The sequence below is a fragment of the Ptychodera flava genome, chromosome 6 (genome assembly GCF_041260155.1).
Source record: "Ptychodera flava strain L36383 chromosome 6, AS_Pfla_20210202, whole genome shotgun sequence".
In the NCBI taxonomy this organism is placed as follows: Eukaryota; Metazoa; Hemichordata; class Enteropneusta; family Ptychoderidae; genus Ptychodera; species Ptychodera flava.
Genome location: NC_091933.1, coordinates 12,684,248 through 12,712,116, shown reverse-complemented (window position 1 = coordinate 12,712,116; position 27,869 = coordinate 12,684,248). Strand labels below are relative to the sequence as shown.

Genomic DNA, 27,869 nt, shown 5'->3' with positions numbered 1-27,869 from the left:
CAATTGTGCGAGCAATCTTCTATTTACAGGAAAGTTGTGTTATGACAGTTTTGAAAATGAATCAGACAATGTAACGTGGTAACTGGAAGTTTGACATAGTGATTAAGGGGATTAAGGTGTTATAAATAAAAGATTGTTAACAAAAGTTTGTTTCAAATATTCTGACTGATTAATCAGTCTTGGGGTATAAGTAAGATTTTAGGAAAAGAAAAGTACGATATGTTTTATGTATATTTTTTTTCAAAAATGAATATCAAGTAACAAGACTCAACAGTGTTACTGTTGTTACCGTACTTATTGCTTACATAAACTTCAATTAATGAAGAACTTACACAAATCGTTGTGATTGGGGCTCATATTCCTGACATGTGTACACTCTCATCTATACGTCCAACGAATTCATATGTTGGGTAGTGTACAAATGTAGCCTCAAGCAATATGTTCCCACAGTGAGGAAAAAATACAATGTATTTTTGTATTGGGAACAAAATTATGCACTTACACCTCCGTGAAATTGCTGACAAGACATTGGTTAGGAAATATTGGCACTGTCCCATTGGTATTTACGTATAATGTTGATAAACCTGTGAAAAAATCAAAATGGTATTCCATGACCTATGACCTTTATCTTACGACCTCAAAGTCATGCATACGATGCTCCACATTCTTTATTGGTTCTCCACTCTCCCTCGCTTCGTTTTAGCAGGCAAATGCACTACAATATTAATAACTTTCGTCTATCTAGTTTTATTTACTTGTTTCTGCATTTTTCTGCATTTTTTCTGCATTTTTGGGAACGGCATTACTGCTAAAGATGGAAACAAAAATTCTTATGCCTCTCTTTAAAAGTTAGACGAGGCCATTAGTCGTTTTGCTTGTTGTTTGTCGTTTTTAACATTTGAATAAAGATTGTCAATTTATTCAGTTATTCCGTCTCACCTATTGCTTTTTTACCCACGTTCCGGATGTGGTTTTGACAGGTCACGTGATAGAGGGGCTTTGCGTCCGTGTAGGTTTGTGCTCGCCAAGTTGGTCCACGCATAGCGAATGGGCGATCACACCGCCATTAACCAATCACACCACGCACGTAAAATTAAATCGAGGCAAATTTTGCTGAAATGTATTTATTTTATTACAACATTATTAAGCCCCCAGACTTTGGGCAAGTCTATCTAAAAGTATACGAAGTTCAAAGTGTCAGCCAGTCTTGCAATATTCACTGATAACCTGTTCAGGACAATGTTGTTGTTGACCAATGAATTCTAGTCCGGACTAAAATTTAGTTCATTGTAAACAAAAAAACGTTGGGTAGTGCTCATGTATAGGCTGTATGTACATGTTGTTCACTAAGCATTTTAAATAATGTTTGGAGACTACTTTCGTGGAAAGAGCAATTGTATTTTTAAAGAGTGAACAAAAATAATGAAAATACATCAAAAGCCACACAACTGATGAATCTACAAGTCCGCATTAATTCATTAATCTACATGTCCAGATTAACTAATGAATCTGAAAGTCTACGTTTTACAATATATCAATGATCAAATCTATATATTAAATATATATTGCTGTACCATATTTCTCGGTTATATAACATATAACCTAGAAATATGATACAACAACAATATATAGAATTATTTTTATTATTCCATATTTTGTTAATATACCATATTTCTATGTTAGTTTACCGGTATTACATTGTTTTACGTGATCCTGCAGACATCAAAGGTCAACCCTAGGATGTATATGAGGTAGTTGATTGGTTTTCGATGAACCCACCCAAAATACATAGTTTCCAATGGCATGCAGAATTAGAAACAGAACGGTTGGAATGGAATGGAATGTAGAAATAGTAAATATAAAGTGATGTCCTGTTGGTAATATCGATGAGAACAAACAAACCGTGATTGTACTGGTTTAATTTTTGAGTAATACCTTTTCGAAAACTTGGATAAAATATGAAAGTTTCTAATATGAAAATATTGTCTCTAAATACAAGACTATTTTGCAATAAAAATATTTTGTAGAGGAACTTTCTCCGACGAGTTTCAATAAGTAAGCTTATTCCACTCTCACGAAGAATTTTCGTGATCGCGAGATTGAACATAGTCCGTTGCCTGGTTACTGTTGTTAGTGTTGACCACTTTTGGAATTGTCATATTTAAGCGCTTTTCGGCACATTTCGCGTTCACTTGTCCAATCTGCAGCCATCCGACCAGGTGCTCACCAACACCTTAAGCGTTTTCGTAACTTCATCGGTTAGAGAGGATGTCGACGACAAGCGAAACCCCAAAGCCCGAAGAAGTGATCACTGATGAAATCAAAGCGCCCGATGATTTGGGCTTGGACATGGAGAACCGAGACCCGGCGAATTTGAACGAGCATGTCCGAGTAAGTTTTAAAAATTTGTGTTTGTGTTTAAAGTCCACGATCATTGCTCAATTATTGTCTCGCTTCTTATTATCTCATGTGACATCTACAACATTGCCGATTTAAATTCCGAAGAACAGAACAATAACGATGCAGGTTGACAATCGTGAGCATGGTTCCTCCTGAACCGTTCATATATGACTTTTTAACTGTTCATATATGACAACGAAACTCATATTTTCCTCAGTGAAACCGTCAGCCATCAACAATTCTCTTAACAAATCAAGAGAAAAATCAGGTGCAAAATTTGGAACTAGAGAAACAAATTGCTTAACATTTACCGACATTTGAAATTCAAAATGGCCGCCATTCCTATATTAATTCTATAAAATTTTCTATTTTCGAAAAAGTAAGACTACGACAGTTTTTCTTACTTCAAGCGCTTTCAAATGAATCCCCACAAGTATAGAATCAGAAAGGACTTGTAAAAGTTTTGAGAATCCGAATATCTGTCAACCAGGCGCATTCTATCTTAATGCCGTCAACGTTTCACGAATTATTCTGCCAAGGTATTCAAGAGGACAAAAAATCCTATCGCTGCAATTCCAAGAATTACAGATAGTGCATCAGCTTTTATGGTCGACGGCACCTTGCGGAATCTTTTTTCTGTCGCTTATGAACCACAAAGATATCTAGAACTGGAATTGGACAGATCAAAGTTGCGAGAGGAACAGTCCCACCGGAAAGTTTTCCGATAAATCAGTCTGTAATTATTTAATTTTTAACGGTGTGATCAAGTGTAGACCCTCAAAATAGTTTCCGGGTTTATGATCAAACCAACTGAGACCTTTCGAATGAACTGTCACTTGTTATCAACCTCAGTTACATGTACAGTAAATGCCGCATCTATACTTCGACATATTGTATATTTTGGTAAGCTTACTAAACCCATGAGGGAAACAAATGTGCCAAATAGTCCACTTTGCTCGTTGTATGCACAACTGCAATTCCCGTACGTGCTTTAGAATACTTGTTACAGTCAGAGAGAGAGAGAGAGAGAGAGAGAGAGAGAGAGAGAGAGAGAGAGACAGACAGACAGACAGACAGACAGACAGACAGACAGACAGACAGACAGACAGACAGCAGAGACAGACAGAGACAGAGAGACAGAGACAGAGACAGACAGACAGACAGACAGACAGGCAGAGAGACAGAGAGACAGAGAAGAGAGAGAGCAGAGACAGAGACAGAGACAGAGACAGAGACAGAGAGACAGAGACAGAGAGACAGACAGACAGACAGACAGACAGACAGACAGACAGAGGGAAAGTTGGCAAATTAAATCGAAAGTAAACCGCAAAAATCACAAAGTTCTCCGAATGCGTTGCGCTCAGTTCCTATCATGTGACGTCACAACTTTATGATCTCATTACGCGTCAGCCGTTTGCTGACAGAAACTAAAATTCCCTATACGCCGTGTATTCGCGGAGAGTCACATCTTATCTGAATTTTTTAAAAACGAGCAACAGGTTTGAAGTAAAATTTTTACCTCTCTTGTGATGACTGCGCGCGACAAGTGTGAGCATACCATTTCAGAAAGTACCGACACTCTTTGCCGTGTGTCAAGCGTTTCGTCCCGCGATTAAAAGGACGAATATTTATCTATTGTCTCCCAAATACTCCTACTAGGCGCTATGCCTTTCGTTTCGTACTGACTGCCATCGGTCCGGTGAGCGTGATGTTTATAACGTAACATCCAAGTAAATCCTACACGTTGATATGCAAGCAATTTCCCTCTAGCAACAAGCAACGGCCTCTCCCCTCCTGATCAGCATAACGGCTTTCAACAAGGACGACACCGTCATGACAACCGAACAATAATGAAAGTGTCCCCATGTTTAAATAGTATAATGCATCGGTGATGCCAAATATTTGAACGAAAATAGAAACCATGGCAATTGTTGGCTTTTCAAACACTGTGCATACCTTATTGCGTAATCAGTTTACGGATGGTATTACCTGTGAGGCACCATGGCATAGTTGTCAGTTGGTTTTACTCGTATTGGCTTTCGCTTTTCGTGGTCACAGTACCACGCAACGGTGTACACAAACAGCATTCTCGGGCAACTAAACTGTGTCGGTGTGATTCGCGCCTAACGATAGGGTGCCGTTGTCACCAAAAACCTTTGCTGAACTGTAATGAAACCGTTATTCCCCATGTTGAATTAAAAGGTAACATATGCATCGAAATATATCGAAAATTTTAAACTTACATGCATGTTTAAACTACCTCAGACAAATATCAAACCATTCTTTTTCATAATCAGGAATAAAAACCGGAGTCAAAACAAGCATTTTTCACTCGAATGAATAAGGTGGGTCTGCTGGCCATCTTCTTTATCTATTTTTACTTAAAAAATTTGTGACCCGTCAAAATAGCTAAATTTAGCAAAAGTGTGAGTGCTTTTAAGACAAAATACGGAAGACGAGAGCTAAGTCACTGTGGTGGAGGGTTAGAATAGGTCAGGTCGGAATACCGGAAACAATATTTTCGTTTGGCCTTGCCTATACAATTTATGGATATTTGAAATTCAAAATGGCCGCTACACACGATTTCAACGCTGTAGGGAAAACAAAATGTTCGATTTTCAGAGATAAACAAGACTCTTAAACCTTATTCACTCTGTCTTTCATAAAGGAGGCGCTTCGAGCGCTTGCTCCTCCCGATTCCTTATTTCCCTTGGTAGTAAGTCCTGACGGGAATGCGTGTACTGGAAACGGCATGGAATGAGCAAGGTCACTCGGTCATTCAGGAACAACAATGCAGCATGCAGGGTTTCTAACAAGCATACTTAATGTCAACAAAAATAAACACATCGGCCACAATGGTTTTGATCAAACAAAGAGTAAACGGTAATTTACATCATCGTCATGGCACTACACTTCAGTTTACATCACTTGATTTCTGTCAACATACCTTTTACATTTTCTGACAGCTCGTTGATTTGATTTCAATAATGTTTCTGCGGAAATTTCCTCCTTTATTTTGAAAATTAAAGGAAAAAATCATTTAAAACCTTTTTTCCGAAATCTATTGACAGCAGAGGAAGTCTGCCCTAACTTTGTATGCGAGATCCAGGGACGAAAAACAGACTGCTCGGTAAAATACCCGGCCTTGTTACGGTAAATTTCTTAAGGGCATGGTGATACGCGCAGGGAAAAATTGGGTATCCGCGGATGTCGCCAAAAATCACGGAAAGAGGGTATATTTTTTTTCACCAAAAAGTTGAAAATAAGAAAAGGGGCACTTTTTTCCAGAGTCTGGTCGGTGAAAGAATCAGAATACGTAATGAACACTCCAAACTTACAAAAACGAAATTTTTAAGTCTCCTATTTTCTGAACTTATTCAATCGGGGGATATGCAGATCAGTGTCTGCCCTATGAGAAGACCATATCTCCCCCTATATGCACCCCGTAAAGACATCTAAATCAGTCTTCATTGGTGTGTTTATTGTGAAAACTGTGATCTCATTGTTCTACTACGCATCGGCATTTCTTTGACTGTATTGTGATCTTATCTCTCCTTCTCTTTGATTCTGTAGATAAGGAGGTGTCTTTGCTCCAAGTTTCTTCCGCATTTCTCAAAAAAAATTACTTTTTTGTTAAAATGTTGCGGAAAGGGGCCCCAGGCACTTTTGTTACAGATAGAGTATGAATGACTGAATATAGTATCGTCCATATATGTATCGTCCAGCGTGTTACCACTTTAAGTGATTTCCTTGAGCTACTTTGCTAGATGTTAGGTTAGGTTGATGACAAAAACGTTTGTCGTGAAGTTGTTATCTTAAAGGCTACAACGTTCATTTTACGTTAAGTATTGACTTTTGCCAGTCTCTTAAAACCAGAAGTCTTATTCCTTCATAGTATCCACTATTTCAATCCTGTGGGTAATCATTTGTATGGTTAGCCGAGAAAAAAGGTCGATTTAATGAATCTGTACATTATAGTTTTGTACTCGTTGAGACAGTTGAGAGAAGGCTTAAAGCCCGTATAACATCTCGTTCACAGGTTCTATTCGAGGATGTGTTGGCCGAACCACCGGGAGCTCACAGCTCTGACGGAGTATGGCGCTGTGTCTTCAAGGCCTTCCTGTGCTCCAAGAACGTCTGCTTCAAGGTGCTGAGCTTCATCTGTGCCGTTCCGTCGGCATTCTGCTGGGGATGCCAGTTCGCCTGCATCAGCTTCACCCACATCTACGCCGTGACGCCATGTCTCAAGGCCTACGTCATGAACATCGGAGCCTGCAAGATGATCTACGGCGTCACCGTGCGCATATGCTGCGATCCGTGCTACGAGGCGTGTGGCAGGATGTTCAGCGACATCCGGGTCACCAATCACAACGAGTAGCAACGAATGCGCCACCTGAACTGGTCAACAGACGATCTGTTCAACCAGCATGGTGATTTGCGAGCCTCATCGCTGCATGATGTCTACTTCTAACTGTTCCATCTGAAGAACTGCACATTTTTTCAGGGGGGGATCTTCGATAAGTTCTCACTATTTGTGTGTTAGTTAAAATCAACTCTTACCGCCCGGAATCAGCCCTCTGACTTACGTTGCGGATTCCAAATTTACTTTGTCATTTACACAGTAATACATAGTTTCACTTCTGTACTATATTCAAACGTGCAATACTATTTTTGGTTGTGCTGTTATAACCTGCAGCAATTTTGTTTCACTGAAAACAAACTTGTCCTGTCGTTGCAAACATGTCTGTAGTTCTGAGCTTCCTCTGTGAAGTTGATGTACAAGTTATTTTCTCTTCAGCGATCTTTCATTTTATCTCTGATGCAGGGGTCAGTGTAAGTTCATTCCATATGTGCAATATTAATCAACAGTGTATCCATAAAAATAAAATAAAATACTCTGTAATATCAGTGCTTGTAGATCATTGTGTACACAAAAAACAAATATGCTAGTTGTGACAAATACCTAGGAAAGCGTGTGTGCTCTACAAACTCTTGTTGAATTGAACGTTTCCTTGAAAAGAAATATCGTTTATTTTCGGTGTCCACGACCACTTTTGGCTCGACCAGCAGCACACTGAATCAACCCCGACAATGAGTTTTCTACCCTGTCCCTGAAAACTATAGCCTCCGCTTCTCGGGACAGAAATCATCTGTTAGCTGTACAGACAATTACATGCATTTTTGTCCAAAACCATTCAGTGTGACGCTATCACCAGATTTTAAAAAAAGATATGTTCAAAGATCTACTTTTTCATCTGATATTTTAAGGCCACACGTCTTGGATGGGCAATGTTTTCGTCTACTTCCCAATCTTTTGTAGCGAAACATCGTCCTAAAGTGAGGTGTAGAAGTGAATTTTGCCAATTGAACTTTGGATTCTCGATTTAACGATGAAAAAACGTACAAATATAAATGGCGATAGCATTGCAGTTTTCAAATATGGTTAAACTCGGCAAACTAGTCTATCAAAGCTATCGCAACTGAACTGTATGAGAAGTTTTGGATGGACGTTAAGCTTAGACTTTATCGATGTAGGCTATATGAATTTATGTGGGATATACTAGATGTTGTGGCGACTAACACAAAATGACACAATTTTAAATTTACAGGAGGTTCTGCTTGTGGGGACTAAAATCAAGGTGAGTTACGGATTTACATTGCATGTCGAGGTTGTTTTGATCGATTGACAAATCCGTGTATTTATTTGATTCAGCAACATCTTACTGTTTCTTCGTACGGCGTTTTCCCGCCAAATCCTCCAAAGCCACCCTTATATTCGCATTGTGAAATGAGGTCAGAACAAACGGGTTATGCAATCATTCAGAAATGTGGGAATTTGGTGCATTTGAATACTTAAGGCGTGAATTTTATGGATTTCAGAGTGAGTAGTGGAGTTGTTTGTCATAAGCTAAAAGCAAACATCTAACTCTTTCTCGTATCTTGAAACGCTATAGAACACCATTAGCATTTGTGGATCAACGTAGCCTACCACTGTACAGCTGATGACGCGAGTTCCTATGTTTTGAACCACTCACTGCCTTTGTAAAACAATCTTCGACAGACTATCACAACACGTGTAGTATTTCTCAGTGATGACGTGGTTTACCTATATGTCAATCCCTCAATTTTGCTCGTCTGCAAGGGGGCAACATTTGGCATTTCCTTCTTACCGTTCGTTAGCTCTTACTACACTGAGGGCGTATATCCCAGAATTCCCTAAATGCTAAAGTTCATCACACCAATCATGTCATTCAACACTTTCAACCTGTCGATACACATTTTTTCAGCCCTTCCCGTGCCTATGGCAACGAGTCATAGCGGTAGCGTACTATTTACGTGTTTCCTAGTTACCTCGCTAGAAATAAACAAGCCGCGAATAAAAGTGCGAGGAAGCATTGCGACCGTTCATTCCAGTCGGCACACAGGAGCGATATTCGCTGTCGATTTTGGCAAATACTAGCAACTTTTGGAGCAATCGGGGAAAAACTCTATCACCATGGCCGTGGACCCAGAAAGCTTGGATATGGAGATGCGTGACCCTAACAACCTGAACGAACATGTCAGGGTGAGTATATTGTCGATGGATGCAATTTTCACAGTGTAGGAAACTTATTTTTGTCAGTCTTCTTGACGGATCAGTGCTGTTTTGGCAAAGGCTACAGATTCCCTTGGCTACCATATTCGTTGACAACAGAGAGTACTCCGATTTCGTCCTGAGGCAGAGAAACACCACAGCTGCTTGTTTCACTCTTTTTGAAGTTTTCTTAGTGCGATTTTTGTTTCGGGTTCTTGACACTTATAGATTGTATCAAGCCAAAGCAGTGATATCCCTTTGATTCAGGAAGACACAGTATAGCTTGTCAGCTATATCTCACACTGTATTGTAAAAATTCAGACTGCACAGATGCTCATCTGATGCAGAACAATTTGGCGATGACGTTACACCTGCGCTCGCAGCTGAAAGGGAAAAATCTCTGCTCCGACACCCCCAAACCTCCCTTGGCGGAATCTTTGTACCAAAAGTAGACTATACTACAGAAAAGTCAGGCAAAATAAAGAACAAGCCCTCTCTAAACTCAGACACACTCAATCTGATCTAACAGGCCACTTTTTTACGACTCTTTTTCCTCGTTAACCGTCGTCGGAAAAAAATTAAACGATAACATTCCCGATTTTCACGACACTAATTTTCTTTACTCCATAATCTCCAATGAACCCCCACAAGCGGTAATGTCTAATGCTGTAAATTTAAGTTTCTCTTAGTTGACGAGACAGTGAGATCAAACGCAGTTGGCGGTGGCGATCTCATTTAATATTGACCGAACACTTTTACGGTTCTGACCTAAGCTGTAACACAAATATTCACTTTGGGTCGAGAAATACTTCGGGCGTAAACAGACAAGGAATTGTAGTTAAAGAAAATCAACAAATTAGAAAGTGAAAATGGGATAGAAACTAACGGGATTTCATCTGAAGATACTTCAATTTCTGAAGAAAGATTTTGATAGTGATCTTCAATCAGAGCCTAGCGCATGCTCATACGGCACCTTAAGGTTCCAGGATAAGTATTGGGCCATTCGAAACAATGCATTCTCTGCAAAACTAAACTGAGCTCATAACCTCTTTGAAGTATACATTTTCTGAAAGCCTACATATTGATAATTTCTGAGATTTATATTTTGGAATATTTGTCTGCATAAGGATCACGCGACAGTCAATTTGAATAACCTCTCAGAAGTCGGGATTTTTTCTTCCCGTGTACACGTACAAACGCCTAATTCTAATTAAAAGGTTCAGTCCAACCAAAACTTGTTGTATCAATCTTTCAAAGTCTGCGATTTTGGTTGAAGCTTTAGATCATTTTGTATAATAAGACAATTTTTCCAGCTGGTGATCAGATTGATCCATGGTCTAACATCTTTAAGAGTGTATAGCCAAAAAAACAACAGGGCAGAGAAAAAGAAATCTGGGACAAACTTTCCGTGGTTATTGTGTTAACAGCATTTGCACAGACCGATTTTCAGAAGTCATTCAAATCTACTGTGACAGTCACTTGATGCTTCTATACACAACAATACAAACAGTATTTTCCAATATCTAGGCTTTCTGAAAGTATATAATTTAATTGGTTGCGAACTCAGTTGTTTGCAGATAATTTATCAAATTGTTTGACGGGGCCCGATACTTGTACCGCACCCTAAAGTACACTTTGTTTTTACAATAACAACTGTATAATGTTAGTGATATCGGGGTTTCTACGGGACGATTTGAGAACACCCGGTAATTCAAAGGAGTGAATTCGTCTTGCCTTACTTCCCAGTCTTTTCGAGAAATCAGTATTCGTCTCATAGAACGATCAGTCTGTGTACGAACCATTCAATTTACTGAACATCTAAGGGCCTGGTTAGAATTAACAAAGGGGCGGGGGCTGGTGCGTTTCAAAAACTGGGTGCATTGAAAATGGTGACCATCTCGCAAACTTTTGCTCTGGGAAATAGTGATTTTCCTCCAGATTTACGCGCGAAAAACTATGACCCTCCACCGTCTCCATTTTAATACCATATATGAAAGTGATAATTATTTTTTCCTAACAATTATTAATACTTGAAATTTAAACTAAGGCACACATCTCCATCAGATCAAACGATACGTGCGCGAACGTGTAATTTTTACTCGTTATGCATGCGCTCCGTTTTTGTGATTACTTATAGAACTTCCGTGCTCTAAACAGTATAAGAGTAGAAAATGTTGAATTTGCTGTTGGTATCCACCATTATGATCCTGAAATAATACAGGTTAAAATGCGAACAAGTAGAGATTACTTTTGTTTATACCGGTAATATGCAATACAATCCCTTATCAATCCGTAAATATAGTTCTCCTTGTCGTGGTAGTTATAATGGATGGCTTACAAGGAGAGGCAAGATTGGGCAGACATTTCTGCAGAAGTGCCTATCTTTTTACCCGAATGGTGTCACGGTTCGCACGGGGGAAAGATAAATTATAACGTGAACGGTTTCATTTAAGATTGAATTTCTCCAATTTTCGTCTAACACAGGCGCTGTGGGAAGATCTTATCGGCGAACCAACAGGCACACACAGTATGGATGGAGTGTGGAGATGTTCGTACAAATGCTTCAACAGTTGTAAGGCTTGCTGCTACAAAGTCCTGACGGTTCTGTGTGCGGTGCCGGCTAGTATCTACTGGGGTTGCTGCTTCGCCATGGCTTCCTTCGACATGATCTGGTGCACCACTCCGTGCATTAAGATGTACCTCATGCAGTTCGGGGCCTGCAAACTCTTGTACGGTACACTGGTCCGAATGTGCTGTGACCCGTGCTGCGAGTCCGTGGGCCGATGCTTATCTGATATAAGAGTCACCCAGAATAAGGAATAACGCGAAGAAAGCGAGATATCGCGTGGAAAAGAGAGATTCGCGTTCCATGTATACGTACATGAAACCCTTATACGAGAAGATTGAATTCCTACCTTACTGTAAATAATTACATGCGCACCTGTATATATCACAATGATTTGATACTGTTTACCCATTCTTAAACAGTGATTGTATTTAACATTGCTATTGTACATTTTAACATGTTATTCTAAAGATCATGATAATTCTAGAAAAAAAAACTTTCACCTATAATTTACATTTGATAAACATAACTACAAGTCAAACGTTACGTGTTTACAAAGGCATTTGTCAACTGAATAAGTAATTCGGAAAATCCACATGAAAGCAGCTATTAAATCAACATTCAACCTGTACCTCTTGTCAACGTGTCATGTCACATTTGTGTCACGGTGTTCGGTTTAAGTGATCAACTTGGATACGATGAAATACAACATGTATGTATGTATGTATGTATGTATGTATGTATGTATGTATGTGTGTATGTATGTATGTATGTATGTATGTATGTATGTATGTATGTATGTATGTATGTATGTATGTATGTATGTATGTATGTATGTATGTACGTACGTACGTACGTACGTATGTAGGTAGGTAGGTAGGTAGGTATGTAGGTGTGTGTATTGTGTATTATGTATGCGTGCATGTTATGAAATTAGCGTGCATCATGTTTGGAACCCTAAATTCTTATAACTGTGATGTTCAGGAAAGGCAAGGACTGTCAGTTTAACTCGGTGTTTCTCAGCCATATGAAGGGCATATATTTACACGGCGAACCCTGAGAGTCGGGTTACAGACTGGATATTTTCAAGCTGACATTTTCGGTACTTAGGAATGCTAACGTAGTGATTGTGCCTGTGAGACAAAACAATTGTCAAAATAGTCACAAATGAACACATTTTCGCTGTAAAAACTGGTTTTTATATGTAAATGAATTGTATGAAAGGCCGGTCTTTGTGTCTTCATTGCACAATTGCCTGCCGCTATAGGCAAACTGCCTACCAGATATTGCATTGTCGTTTAGCACGTCCGTACACTGCATAGTCTCGTAGACTACCCATAACAACCTAGCCAGCGTTACCAATACTCCTTACTAGCAGAAACATTCACAATATTTCATTTTATGACAAGCCGATAACCCCTCACGATAATTTTGACCTCGGCTACTTGTGGGTTATCGACATTTCTTTAACAGTTTTTTTTTTTGGGGTGGGGGGCTCAGAAAAAGTTTCTAGTATGGAACATTCGATCAATACTTAGCCTCCTGGTTTCAAACGTTCTCAATCGTTCTCAATGTCTGCGTTACAGATATAGCTATTTTCCCTGACAATGTACCACTTCGCTCGTCGATCTTTTTTTTTTGGCGAAAAGTTGCCATGCGGGAATAATTTGGCGTTGTGGAAATAAGAATACGGTCAGCCAGTCATTCTTAACATTTAGCCTGGCGTATTAAGAGGCCACTCGAAAATGTTGGAACAATGCCAAGCGCAAGATCAGCACATCAGGTGACACTTTCTACTAGAAGTTGTCGTTACGTCCTCGCCATGATACCGCCACCATTTTTGACAAAATAAGTGGGCGATCGGTAAAAGCTCTTTGCAGAATGGAAACTGTTAATTAAATTGTTATATTTTGAACCTTGGACGCGACCAGAACATTTTGAGATAAGATAATAGGAGATTTCACCTTCTGAGTCGCAAAAACGCCTTGAGGAGCGAAACGGTACATTGAAATGAGAAATGTTGATCTGAGTGTATGGAATCAGTCTTTTTCCACACAGATCAGTAACCCCGTACATTAAAACATTGATACCATAATGTGAAATACATCACACATCTAACCACAGTCCTAACCCTTGCAATTTTTGCCAAAAATATATCAGCCTGATGTTTACATTCCCGGGGTTCATTTCGGTTTGAGTCGCTCTCTTGCGTGCACGGTCACGGCAACGCGCATCAACAGTCCCACATCATTTGCATGTATCCTGGCTACCGTCTCAGAAACAAACGGTAGCGGATTAAAAAGTCGACGGGAGTGGTTAACGCGATCACTTTCAGGTCGGACCGCAATCTGCAGCTTACCTAAGCCCGCTGTCGGCTCACTTCGACCCCTTGCAGAAGCAGCAACTTTTTTTCAGTAAATTCTCTGAAGCGATCTCGTCACCATGGCTGTGGACCCAGAAAGCTTGAATATGGAGATGCGTGACCCTAACAACCTGAACGAACATGTCAGGGTGAGTAGGCTTGTATTCACTTTACTTGATTTTTTTTCTCCAGAATTTTTGAAAGTTTTCAGGTTTGTAACTTTGAGTATAAGGTCAAAGCGGTCATTATTCTGCAAAGCAAGTAACTAAGGATGTCTACAATATCTACATGTAGTTCGGAACTACCATCTTCGCGTTAACGCACTCTCAACTATCGCATCCGGCCTATTCAGACTCGATAGCCTTATTTTTCTTAACTTCTTAACCTCGAAAGCCGCTCCACAGAGCGTTGAAACGATACATTTTGTCTTTTTCCCAGACTTTCAAGGTTCCCTGCCGAACTTACCCTGTCGAAATAGCCCTACCCTAGTGACTCGTTCTTGATTTATAGCTGGTATTTTCGGTAGGCGTCTGCAGAACAACGCTAAACATTTGTAACATTGCCATCTACGAAACTGACAGTGCAAATGAAGTAAAATATTGACTTAGGCAGACAGCAAATAGCAACTGTCAAACTGCAACCGCTTCGTTTCATTGTCTGTCGAAATAAGTAAATTCTCTTGAATACGTGTGCACAATACGTTCAAACATAGCTGTATAGGTCAGCACGCCCGAGGCTGTAAGAAGAGACCGTTGGAAACCCAACCACAGTCACCCCTTGAGAGGCTCTTAAAAAATCATTAACAAAAATTGATCTGGGATATAATCTTAAGCTAACAAGGTCCCTCAACAAAGGCCCTGGCCTTTCGCTGCTTTTTCCTGTGCCTTTGAAACTAAATTTATCGATTTTGTTTTACGTTGAACAATACGGATGGCACACGAAAATACAAATATTTCCTTCTGGTACATTTCGTCAGGACATACGAGAAACTGCCCACCACTTAACCATGGAGGTAATTACCTCCATGCTTTGACAAATTCATTTCACTTGCAAGTTTATTTTCTCGCCTGTTTATGCAGTTGGTATCCACAGTAACAAGGTTGTCATGTCATCAACCATTTATGTGAATGAGTTGCGCCCTGAGGCTTCACAACTCTGTTGTTTCTGATTCTTGTCCGCTGTACATTGTGTTTTGCACCGGGCGAGGCACATTTTTGCTTTTTCACGTGTTTGTCACAGTTTGCTCCTGCCTTTGGTGCACGCTAGTGTGACTTGTGACCTGGCTTTGGCGACGCTTTTAGTGTGAGTCCGTTACCTGTTGAACAAGTTCTTTTGTTCTGATACCCATTCTAGCGCACCTGACATGTTCAATAAAAGATGACTTAATTATTATATAACGGGGTCGTTTTAATTAACATCAGAAAGACAGTGCTGAACAAGCTCCCATTGTCCTGGATGAATAAAAGAGTACCTGATAATACATTGGAGACAAAGTCCTAGTCATTGGCAGATCTCGACAACAAAGCGATTTATTACAAACTGGATCATCTACAGGTTCAGCGGGGAAAGCATCTTGAGCTTGCAGATGGGTTGATCAGTTTGCCTGGATGTCCATTCATGATGTCAAATCCCTCATCTCGAAATTTGCTGGCAATGTTCAGCGACTCGGAAGGTTGTACCTGATTGGTTGATTGCCATTATCTATAACAACTTAAGGATACTTAACCCTTCACCACCATGGTTTGTCCCAAATCCATTGTTTTCTATGGTAAAGTTGGACCTGTATACAGGGAACTGGGGGTGAAAGGGTTAAACTAGGGCTATTGTGTAGCTGGTTATCAGTTTGGAAATAATTCTTAATAACTATATGAGTTTATGCCACCAAAGTGTCTACAAGCTTCCTTCGGAGGCGCTTGATGCGAATTAGCCAGAATTTTGAAACAATTACTGCTGTTTGCAATGATTAGTTTTCTTCAGCTGGCTGTCCGTCAGGACCTGGGGGGCTTGACTGAACTCATTTCAGCCCACTGCTGTGGACGAGGTTAACGAGACCATTCACTCATCGCCCTGGTCTTATTTCAGTCTTGATCCTATTCCTACCAAGCTCAGATAAACCGTGTTTCTACCAAGATCCCGAACGATCAGCAGGTTACCAGTGTCCTCTTTGCCTGTCATTTCTTAAACCACGGTCCCTCTACAAAATTTAACGACTCTCGTAGTCGTCGTTTTCAAACTTATGAGGCGCCCCTAAGTTAGGAGTATTGTAACTACTGAATATCTAAAGATTTTTGAGGTTAAACTTTGATAGTTTTGCTTCTGAGGGTTTGTGTATAGTTGGCGAAAAACGTAAGAGATTTAAAGAAAAAAAGAAAATTGTCTTTAGAAGTAAACGCCGAATATTCCCTTCATAAGAGTACAGTACACGTAGAATGGGCATCGAGCACAGATATTCGAACTCACAAACACCCACAGTACTTTACTGACCTGTAGCTTGTTTTGACTCGCGGATCGTCTTGAAGCTTTCCTGCTACAATTGAAGCTTTCAAAATCTTGTCTTTGTGAAACTCGAAAATTTAATCTTTCAGCTTTAGAACAGTGGGCACTTTGAATTTAAATATACGTAAATTAAAAGTAGTTTGTTTCTTAAGTACCAAGATTTGCACGGCGATCCATGATGTTAATTTTTCATTGTAAATGATAGTGGTTGGGAGTTCTCTCGGTCTGGAGGAAAGTTTCAGCAAAAGCTTAAAACTTCCACTTTCAAGGCGCCCATTCCCCTGCACTTTAGCCCACGCCTTTGAAACTATACTTGCTCGTTGTATTTTACCGCGACCTGTGAACACGAAGCGATCATTACATGACAAAAACAGTTACACCTTCTCTGAACTCGGTCACGTGGAGTAATAGGATTATTTGATTAGTTCAACATTCATCATACTGGTCTTTTATAGCACAGGGGAACAAAAGTTTTTCCGTTCATCCCGGAATGTTCGGAATTCTTAAACAGCGACGGATTGGATTGAAACTAGTAATTATATATGGTTTTAATGTTCCGCGATATTTTCATAATTTCGTGATTAGCAATATCAACATAAGGCATAGTTGACAATATGAATTGTTGTCGTAGACAAATTAATTATGATCCGAAAAAAAATCAGTTGTCAACAATAAGCATACTACACATCCACAAACTATGATTAAAAAGTCGAAAACCAGACATTGCAACATATCTTTTGGAGTAGAACAAGACATTAGTAAAAGTAGTAAAAGGAAAATAAATACTGGAATATACACCAAATGTTACCACTAATGGAGATTTAAACATGTTTCCGACCGCCACTAAACAGTAACAGCACAGCGTGTTGAATTGAAGAAACGCCATTTCCGTTTTTGCACGCTAGAAGCGATACATTGACGTCGAAGGGCAAAATTGAACCAACGGCACATCACTGCAACCACACAAATGTTTGCTCAGCTTCAAATACAATAACGATGGTGGCAAAATTAAATAATTGGGGCACGGTCCCTCTATCAGGTCTATGGACCGTGATTGGGGTAATTCAATTGTGTTGTACATGCTAGTATTGGGGAAGGTTCTTCAAAGTTGCGATTGGCATGAAAACGTATATACGCGACCCATAACGCCCATTTGTAACCTCTTTTTCTATTTTTTGCAATCTCCAGGCACTGTGGGAAGATCTTATCGGCGAACCAACAGGCACACACAGCATGGATGGAGTGTGGAGATGTTCTTACAAAGTCTTCAACAGCTGTAAGACTTGCTGCTACAAAGTCATGACGGTTCTGTGTGCTGTCCCGGCCAGCATCTACTGGGGCTGCTGCTTCGCCGCCCTGTCCTTCGACATGATCTGGTGCACCACTCCGGCCATAAAGGCTTACCTCATGCAGTTCGGAGCCTGTAAAATGCTTTGGAGCAGCGTCGTCCGAACATGCTGCGACCCTTGCTGCGAGTCCATGGGCCGATGCCTATCTGATATCAAGGTCACCCAGACCAAGGAATAGTGAGAAGCGAACGGGACTTCGCGAGATCGAAGGGAGACACAGTCCAAGGAATAGCCCTAATATCGAGCTAACCGTTCAACTGTTTACGCATGGACTGTCAATCTATGTAAATACATGTACATCTCTAATTACTGAGCATGTAATTTTTTTTCTATGATTTGCTGCTTTCAAATAAGTTTGTAGATTGACGTTTCCACGGGGAGAATTATCTGGTATACAGGGTTTGGAGAACACCCACGTGACAGGTGAAGTACGGCAATCGTCTCTCTCTCTCCTTTTCAAGATTTTTGTGAATTTTTATAACAGATTTACTCCAAAATTCATCTCCTTCGTACCAGATTGTTCTCTCCAAGCGAAACCTTGTGCATATAATAATGTTCTTGAAAATGGTTGATTGTAACTTATCATGTATATTCTTTCAAATGTACCTTGTAATAAAAATATTACATTCCTACGAAAACCACTGTGAGCTTTGAGATTCAATATACTGCAGGGACCACACAGACAGCGCCCTCAAAGTTATGGGGTTTTTTGGTCCCATTCTGGCTGAGCTTATCAACAAATACCTGCATTTCCCTCAAAATTGGTAGACTTCCTTCTGAAAACAAGGTCAAAAGTTTATGTCAGGCGGTACCTTCCCCCTATAGCATAATACTTTCATCGATTAAAGCCATTTCTGGTGGACATTTCAAGTGTTACTGGAGCGAGGGCACACACTGTAGCATGACCCGAACAAATCGGGTAAAGTTACTGTACAAGGGGAGGGATCAAGAGGTAAATCTCCCAATATCTGTTTATTTCAAATACAAGGGCTTCAACCCGTCACATAGAAAAAATTACACACACGAGCAAATGGTATAAATAATTTATATGTAAAAAGGTAAGTGGGCCAACATTCTCGGAAGTAATCGCTAATGGAGATAAAATAAGAATGCAGTTTATTCTCTGACAAGATCTTAATTGATCAAGCATTTTCCCCCGTCTAAATGACACAGTATTTTTTTTTCCACAGGAATTAGGTTTTCAAGAATCAACACTGTCCAGTTCTTCTCATACGATTGCCAAAACAAAAGCATGCCATTTGTCCTCTTCAATAGTTATACGTTCGTTGTCAAACTACTAGCATGAACGAATTCTCTAATTGGCCAGAAACAGACGAAGTATTGTTCGATCCTATTCCACATTAAGTACAGGACATAAAACGCGAAGCCTTACCAGATCAAATTTAAATCTTCTAATCTTTAACACGAGAAAGATAACTTGCAATACAGATATGGCTTTGCATTTAGGCAGAACATTTTGTCCGCAAACGATCTCGGAATCATCCATGAAACGGTTTGTGTAAACGATCCATACCGCTCCAGAATCTAACCTGCATAACAATGCTCGTTTCTGTTTCTCAGTGGCACGTGTGCCTCTTTCTGAGGAGTCCTCATGTCAAACTTTTCCCATGACACCAAAGGGCAACGAGAATTGTTTATTTCCGTAAGTTTCGACCGAACTCAACGTGAGGAAGCGATGAATATATAAACGGGCAGGAAGTTTGTAAGACACAGGGGAGCGAGTACAGGAGGTGGATTTAGGGGGAAGAAATAAAAGAGAAAATGTACCTCATAAAATGATTATGTCTGGTAAGTTTATTGATTATTTTAGATACCTGTGGTATGTGTCAATTTGTTGGATTGCGTTAACGCCCAAGTTAAAAATCTGTAGAATCTTGAAGATGAAAAAAATATCAAAAGATGCAGCTTCTGTAAAGGGCAGCTATTTGACTTCTAGTACTGAGTATAGCGAGTTAATGATCCACGGCTACATTGTAAATGAAGAGTCTAGTATTGTGTAACGAGAATTAGAACGAAGAGGCGTTGTTACCAAGGCGACATTAGAGAGGTATAATTGTACAACATCATGTAATTAAAGTACGTACGATCAGTGCTCATAGCGTCTTTATCACGTGACAACCTCGCGTCCGTAACGTACAGTACAGCCGTTCAGAATGGCAAACAACACCTCCGCGGATTTTGATTTTCTCCTGGCTTTCTGTTAATTAAGCGAACACGCTTGTACAGAAACGCAATACAGCCGCCAGCATCTTTGATATGGGATTTGGATAGCAATCGTAGTTTATCCCAGCAGCAGAATAAGTACATGGTATTGCTAATAAAGTTTTAAACTATCCTGGCATGAACATAATTTTTGTAGTATAAAGCGTATCATTCCATTTTTGGCGTCTTTTCTAAAACCTCGTTATGACGCTAGTAAATAAAATAGCATGTAAGGCTGTTTTTAGTTAGGAGAGTGGTCACATTATATTGCTCGAATGTCTCATGAAACGCCAGTAACAAAATAATCGGGCACAAATGACAAAATCATCGGAAACTAGACCGACCTGAACCGAAAATGTCACACGCTTTTGTATTCTGATATGCGTGTGCCACGATGCTGTCATGTGACTAACCCCACGCAAGATGAATCGGCTCACTGTCACTTTAGAACAATGAAACATTTTGCTCAATAACTTCTCAGGATTGAAGAGCAAGCTCTGTCATTTGTACAAATACGAATTCTGTCACGTTGTTGTCAGTATTTTATCAATGTGCTGTTTGATTGGGGAGAATAACTGTAAGATATAGACGTACAACTGTTGATCATCGGTTTATGGGACGACTATCATCGGATGACATTCATTTTAAACTCAAATAATACGAATCAAAAAGATAAATGACGATAAATTTTAATCGCGGAGAAGAAAATCTCAAGCATGATGACAACATCGCTTCTTAAATGCCACGTTTGTTGACATGTTTTACAATTTGTCATATCTTTCATATCGATGAACTTCGTTGACATAAAGTCATATATTACATAACCACCTCAAATCGCATAAGTTAACTGCCATCGGGCCGAAGCATTATCAGGTGCCTTACAGGTGAAGATGGTACAGTATCATGAGATAAATACGAACGGAATCTCTGCCGCGTTACCAAAAAAGGGTAGACTATCCTTCAACTATCTGTCAGTAGCTTGTGACCATCTACAGATGGTCTTAGATTTCTTGGGGAGGCATCCTATATGCTCCTGTTACTATTGAACAGCAAATGGAGGCAGTGGTGTTTCTCCCTACGAATCTAATGTTGTAGTCGACACGATGAACAACGCAATCGCATTGCAAATAAAACGCTTGTTGCTGATTTAGAGGCCACTAAAGTCTGGTATATTCAGTGATCGGCAGGGTGTCTTCAACGACCACGTACAACAGGTTTGGTTTCAGCCGGTGTTTGCAGCCGTTTCTTCATTTCAAATATGTCGAAAGGAGAGAGCTACGAAAGCATGAGGAAGCCGGACACGGGGTCTGTTAATGTCGAGGTCACAGAAGTCCATACCACGCTGACGACGACGGACAAGGTGCCCGACCAGGCATTCCAACTCGACATCGTCGATCGTGATCCAACGCGTATGAATGATCATCTCAACGTGAGTAAAAAGTTACACTAAAATCCTTCTCTGATCCATCTTAACAATGTTGATTCGTATTATCTTGAGTTTTAAAGGGACAAAAGTTGCCCTTTTTGAGCTTTGTGTGATATCAAGGGAACACTGAATACATTACTAATTCACAAATTAACAATGGTACATACATAACTGCAAAAGTGTCAAAAATTACCCATTTGCTGAATACAAACGTTATTTTGCTTGTAACCTCTTGGCAATAATGTTTTTTTTTTCCTTTTCCGATTTGCTTTCATGTGACAAAGAGACGTTGCCAAAATGTAAGGAAGATCCTAAGAGCTGTTTTTCTTATCTGTATAAAAAACACCGCCAATTAAGATTTCGTCACTAAAGCTTGCATGAGGTCAAAACTTATGTAATAGTGTATGTTTAGCCATGCATGGAGAGATTTGTGCAAGGAGCCTGAATTTTGAGTTGGGGTTGTGCATAGTTGACCAGTATTTCAGCATGCTTCAGGGAGAAGTCAAACAACACTAACTACTTTTCATATCAAACAAAGTTCATGAAAAAAGTTCAAAACGGAGCTGCTTTGTCCCTTTAAATGATCATAATAATCTGTCGACAAACGCCTGTGCTGTTCTGGCCTCTGAATGATTCGCTAACTTGAAGTAGTGACACCCCGAGCGGCAAGAAATTCTGAGTGAGTGCCCGGATATCGGTCATAGGTAAATGCAATCTCATCGAAATCAGATGTGTAGATGGCGACGTTTTCACCTTTGCCAGTTCTGTGATGTTCTCGTTAGATTATCATGAGGCGACAGCTACAAAAAAACCGCGAACAGCATCGAACAAAAGCAAACGAGAAAATGTCGCCATCGCCACATCTGATTTTAGCCAGATTTTGGTTGAAAGCACCGAATGCGGGCCAATTCTACTGCCGTTGTCTATTACACTAGCAGTATCGACATGTAGGGGGAATTTCGAATCTCACGGCCGCAAGTACGTTTCTTCTCCGCCTTTCGTTTGAATACGGACTAGTGTATGATAATGACTTTGGTCGTTATTAAATTCGGTACACACAACGACTTTGTTTAACGATAATCCGAATCCTCAGCCTGTTTGTACTACTGATTCGTGTGAAATAGCAGTGTAAGTACATAACAACACGTGAAAAACGTCTGAAGCAGAGGAACCTACTCTCATGACTTTACTCAATGCATTCTTACCGGAGCTACTTACAAACACACAAAATATCATAAACGAAGTAATAGTTGTTTATTTGTTCTACCTCCTCAATCATTTACGCATGTATTTATATGTGATCTTAATTTTTTTGGCAATAAAAGCCTAGTTTCATAATTTTCTCTGCTTGGCCACGGTCCTTTGTGGAGGGACGGCAGTGACTGTGGCTTGGCGTGCGGTCCGGACCGTCAGCGATTCTGGCTAACGCTATAGTTCACACTATGCACTCACAGTATTAAAGATAGTTGATTTTGTTAAAATTTACACGGAATACACTTGTCAGAATAGTTCATGTCAAGCAGACTATGTTCATACGGCAATACTGTGACATCGTTGGGGATTACAAGCTATATTACAAGCTATATGTCTCCATAGTTCAATGATTATTCAGGTGTATGTGAACTTTTCGGATATTTGATCGTGAGATTTTGGCCTTGTCCACGACATAGAAGCCGGAGGCGCACACAAGGTAGAAGCCCGAGGATGCGACTCTTCGATTCTTTTCGGCGACGTTCGTTGGAGCAGTTGGAGGTCTTGGACAAGGCTATCGGTAGCCGAGTAAAAGTGGCGTTCATCACATATTTATAAGAGATGAGTATTCCGCCCATCTCACCATTCTCCTGGCGGTTTCCCTATCGTTGGTACAATGTACAATGCCCGTTCGAACAGTTTGCAATACTATTTATCAAAGTTGATATCGATAGGAACGACTCGGCTGAATACGACGATCTCATTCAAGGACAACAAACAGAACAGACAATATAATATACCGGTACCAGAAATATAACTACGGCAGCAGTTGGTTGGAAAAGCCGTCAAGTGTAACTCGGTCACATAGTATCTGTGCTACAGTCACCGTAAAAGTTCTTGTGAAAATCAGCCTAACAATACATAGTCTCCATTTGGATGTGTGAAACTGTAATGTGTATCTTCTCGTTTAGTTTATTCCATTTTCAGTCGTAATCATCATCGATATCATTATTTTTCGCGACGATTTTCGCCTGTGGTGCCGATAATGGTAAAAGTGCCCGGCTCCTCCCTTCTGAAATAATACGATGGCACTCCAGTCCCATGTGCTTAACATGTGTGTGGGTATTGTTCGTGCATAGTTGTCACCAGACAAAAAAAAACTGGTGATGACGTGCATCGTCGAGAAGATACGCATGGTCTTTAGACTGAGATAAGACTGCCAGGGTAGGAGGTGTCGAAACCCACTTACACCTACGTTGTATCGGCCGCGAGTGGCCCGAAACTATACTTGTGTTCCAGCACACATAAACAAATGGACAGTTTCGGGGATACGATATCTCCCTAAGAAAGATCCAAAGCAAGCGTTCTCTCAGTATGTTAGGTAAAAAAATAAAATTGTGCTGTTCCGATAACATGGTTTTCAAAAATAGGGTAGGTAGGTCGTCGGAGATTTTTTATCCAAAATATTTTTATTTTAAAATATACACTTTTCAGGGGTGCAGGTCCATCAAACACTGGCCACAACATCTCCAGAAAACGTATCATGCATAGAAAAGGAATAAAAACATAAAAGGTGTTCTCGTTCAAGCAAAAATCAAATGCCAGGTAACGAACACGTGATTTTACAGTTTTTTCTTTCTTTTTATTACTTCCATGTTTACTTAACTCTAATTTAGGGTCGGCAGGCAAAGAATAGGGTAGGTAGGGTTATCGGAACAGCACAGTTTTTTTTTCTTGGCCTTAGCGAGCAGCCGTTCGTGTCGTGGTTTTGCGATATCTCATCATTTCATTGTTCCCTTGACCTATACGGTTGGTTGGTTAGAGTTACCGTGCACAGTGATTGACATATGAAATTAGTTTATAGTTTTTCTTTCATACTGCATGAAATGTAATATAATTCTCTGAGCACATATTGACAAGGCAAAGTGATATGTTTACCCGGCAAGCGTTTGTGGATCTTTGCAACTCATGTGACCGATCATGATTGGCAGCAGTTTGAATTCGCAACAGTGGCCTGTTTCAATCGGCCCTAAGGTAAATCACAGTCCCTCAAGTGGAGGGACTGTAGCTGAACATAAGTTCAATTTTATCCAATGAACCGAATTATGTAATTTTTACAACAAAACGCCCCGATAGATATTTACAGGACTACTCAGTACAACATTTGTCGAAAAAGTCCTCTGTTAGGCTCAAAGGTGACATTTTCCGGAGCTCACCTTCACGCTGCTAAACTGTCCCATGCAAATTGCGTATTCAGTCCCTCCCCACCGTCACGACGTGGAGTCCCTTCTCACTGGCGGTCCCTGTTTAAGGTAATACGCGCCTCGAAAGTGAAAGATATAAGTTTATGCTCAAACTTAAATTTAGTTTCAAAGTTCTTGTTAAAAACATAAAGTCAAACTATCAAATCAAACTTTGTGACTAGGGAAACAAAAACCGCATTCGAAATCAAACAAGAACATCAATCATCCAACTCATGATCACTAGAAGCCTAGGCTTTAAAAATTAGGAATTCAATGTTATTTTGAAGGCATTTCAACGAGCTTCATCTAGCGTCCGCCATGTAAGTATTTCTTTCCCAACAAGTACAACCATAACAGCGCCAGAACTACGTGCGGGGGTTGTCAGCTTAACTTGCCTACAGATACATTGAAAAAATCTTTTATTAAAATTGCTAGGCTCTTTTGTATTAAACTCTGACAAGTTTCCTAAATGTTTTTGTAATTGTTCTTCCCGCTTTCGCAGGTAACGTTCTCAGACATATTTGCTGAGCCGGCGGGAACGCACAGCTTCGACTCTATCTGGGAGTGTTCGTTCAAAACCTACAGAGGGACTAAGCTTTGGTGTTACCGGATTCTGTCTGCAATTTGTGCTGTGCCGGCTGCCTTCTGCTGGGGTATCTCCTTTGCCTGCCTCTTCTTCGGGCAGATTTGGTGCACTGTGCCTTGCATTAAGGGTTGCACCCTACAGCTGATAGCATTCGGCAAGATCTACTCCAGCTGTATACACACCTTCTACGACCCGTGCTACGACTCGTGTTCAAGGATCCTGTCTCGTATTTGGATAACTTTGATGAAAGAATAGTCAAGGCGGGGTTAGCAGTTTACAGACGCTCTCGGTCTTTGCAACTTCAAGGTGTGAGGGCAAACGTGATTTTAGACTCAAATTACTTACGTAACCATTTCAGCCCCTGTTAGCATATATACAAACCATTACCACAAGCCGAGAGACTTTTCCAGCTATTCGCCTGATGTGTATTTTAAGGTGTTCATTCATTTCTGACATGTACCGTTGACTAGACAAATTATTCTTCTACTGTGCTTTTCAAATACATTCATTGAGAGTTTCAGTTCATCAAATTTACGGTTGTAGTATATATTATTCAACGCCTCAACCATCATTCATCAATAGTCTTCAACAGGTTTCTTGACACTGATTAAGGTAGTACACGACTCGAAATGAATGGACTTAAACGTTTGCTTCGTTTTCGTCAAGGAAACTTTCAACCATATACTTTTATCAAATAAATAATACAATTGGGGGGGTCACAGAGCAAATTTTTGGTACAATTGAAACAATTTACCTTAAATTTTACCGGTATTTGAAATTCAAAATGGCTGCCATCCCTCTGTTAAGTCTATTTGGAAAAATAAGATTTCTATTTTCAAAAAAATTAGCCCTTGAAACATTTATTTACTCCATGAGCTTCAAAATGAGCCCCCCCCCCCTCACGTGGTAGACCAAAAAGGTTCTGTAAAAGTCTGAGAGACAGTATATCTGCCCCGAGGTGCATTCTACCTTAAAGGAATCTCGACCTCGCGTCACGTGTTTTGAATGAATTGTTATCTTTTAGATACCCCGTGCATACCTCATGTCAAGCCATTGTTACGCCCTAGCTGGATCCACAAACAATTGAATGACATCCACATGTTCTATTTCCAGAAATTTGTCAGGATACGCCCTCTGCAAAACATCCGAAGGGATTGATGGAATTTCTTGGGCCGATTTTCCCTTGTGTCTGCAAGTAAATAATTGCAGAACCATGGTTTATGCAACGGAGACTTTCTAGTCTCATGATAATCCCTAGTTCAAGTTTGTGAATCAATTTCTGGTTTTGCTCTGACACATCAAGTTCATGTACAGTTCCCTACATGCGTGATGTCATCATCTTTTCCTGGGATTACGATCATTTTTGGCATATTTTGTAATTTTGTTCGATCATCCCGTCAGTGAATTTAACTATTGACTAATTTTAAAACAGAGACAGCGAGGCAACCTAAGTAATCCCCAAAATGTTATGTGCTATCCAGGGACAGTATTGAACTCCAAGTGAATAAAGTTGACGACTGTGCGTCATCTTGGTTTATTAATTTATTACTTCATGTTGACGTTACATTTTATATTACCACAGACCTTTGAAACAGGGTCAATGGGATTACATAACACGTATGCCTCGTTTCGTTAATTAAACATGTGTGTGGACTCAGAAAAAAATTCAAAACAAGATTTTGTTCGCTTCCAGTCCCTGCAACCCTTGCCGCCATATTTGCTCGTACCCACAAGTTTCACCCACTCACGACTGATTAATCCTCTGCATTTTAAAATCAGTATTTCTCTGTTGTAGAAGTATTGTCCAACGATGTATTTTGTTTTTCTTAGCGTTAATTGTGTAAGTAACCATAGACCCTAGAGACGGTTTCTAAGGTATACAGTATAACAGCGTTTGAATTTTATTAGCAGCCGATTTTGCATGTACCTTTTATTTTACTCTGGCAAGGATTTTTCCCAGTGACGTCTGACAGGCCTGTACTTGTTTCTACAGAGGGAAATTTATCATTTTTAAGCACGTCTAGTTTTTTTTTGTTTAGTGTTGTCTTATCTACATATTTGTAGTGGACCGGTGACCCCTCCCCCCTGCCGTCGCAGTTTTAAAGGTGATTTTGCTGGTATCCGGGGAATAGGGACGTAACATTTTATTTAACATATGTGATTAGTAATAAAATTTCCCCTACTTAAACCGAATCACCGCTGTGTGTGTTATAATTGTTCCTTTGACAGAAGATAGCCTTATTTTAAACTTAATAGGCGAAAGTAGACTGAAAGATCTGTTGCTCGATGACGCTCCCTCCGCTCCTCTCCTCTTGAGAGGGGTGCGTAAAGAGCGCCCTCGTGCGACGGATCTTCCAGTCTGAGGCGAAATATAATCTTTTTATGAGGATTTCTCGTCCTAAACCACAGACGCGTGAGAGAGAGAGAGAGAGAGAGAGAGAGAGAGAGAGAGA

The 27,869-nt window shown here is 40.1% G+C and overlaps 4 protein-coding genes across 4 annotated transcripts; all 4 read left to right on the top strand.

Annotated features, from left to right (window-relative positions):
- Positions 1–2,178: 2,178 nt before the first annotated feature.
- Positions 2,179–7,303, top strand: LOC139134269 (caveolin-3-like). Its single transcript, XM_070701172.1, has 2 exons — positions 2,179–2,391; positions 6,440–7,303. Exons 1-2 carry the CDS (start codon positions 2,269–2,271, stop codon positions 6,776–6,778), a joined length of 462 nt encoding a protein of 153 aa, XP_070557273.1. The 5' UTR covers positions 2,179–2,268; the 3' UTR covers positions 6,779–7,303.
- A 1,489-nt stretch (positions 7,304–8,792) lies between these two features.
- Positions 8,793–12,171, top strand: LOC139134867 (caveolin-1-like). The gene is made up of 2 exons (XM_070701940.1): positions 8,793–8,965; positions 11,459–12,171. Exons 1-2 carry the CDS (start codon positions 8,897–8,899, stop codon positions 11,795–11,797), a joined length of 408 nt encoding a protein of 135 aa, XP_070558041.1. The 5' UTR covers positions 8,793–8,896; the 3' UTR covers positions 11,798–12,171.
- Positions 12,172–13,835: 1,664 nt separating this feature from the next.
- LOC139134866 (caveolin-1-like) lies at positions 13,836–18,385 on the top strand. Its single transcript, XM_070701939.1, has 2 exons — positions 13,836–14,051; positions 17,587–18,385. The coding sequence occupies exons 1-2, from the start codon at positions 13,983–13,985 to the stop codon at positions 17,923–17,925; spliced, it is 408 nt and encodes a 135-aa protein (XP_070558040.1). The 5' UTR covers positions 13,836–13,982; the 3' UTR covers positions 17,926–18,385.
- Positions 18,386–21,228: 2,843 nt separating this feature from the next.
- Positions 21,229–25,671, top strand: LOC139134197 (caveolin-3-like). Its single transcript, XM_070701109.1, has 2 exons — positions 21,229–21,399; positions 25,333–25,671. Exons 1-2 carry the CDS (start codon positions 21,229–21,231, stop codon positions 25,669–25,671), a joined length of 510 nt encoding a protein of 169 aa, XP_070557210.1.
- Positions 25,672–27,869: the final 2,198 nt, after the last annotated feature.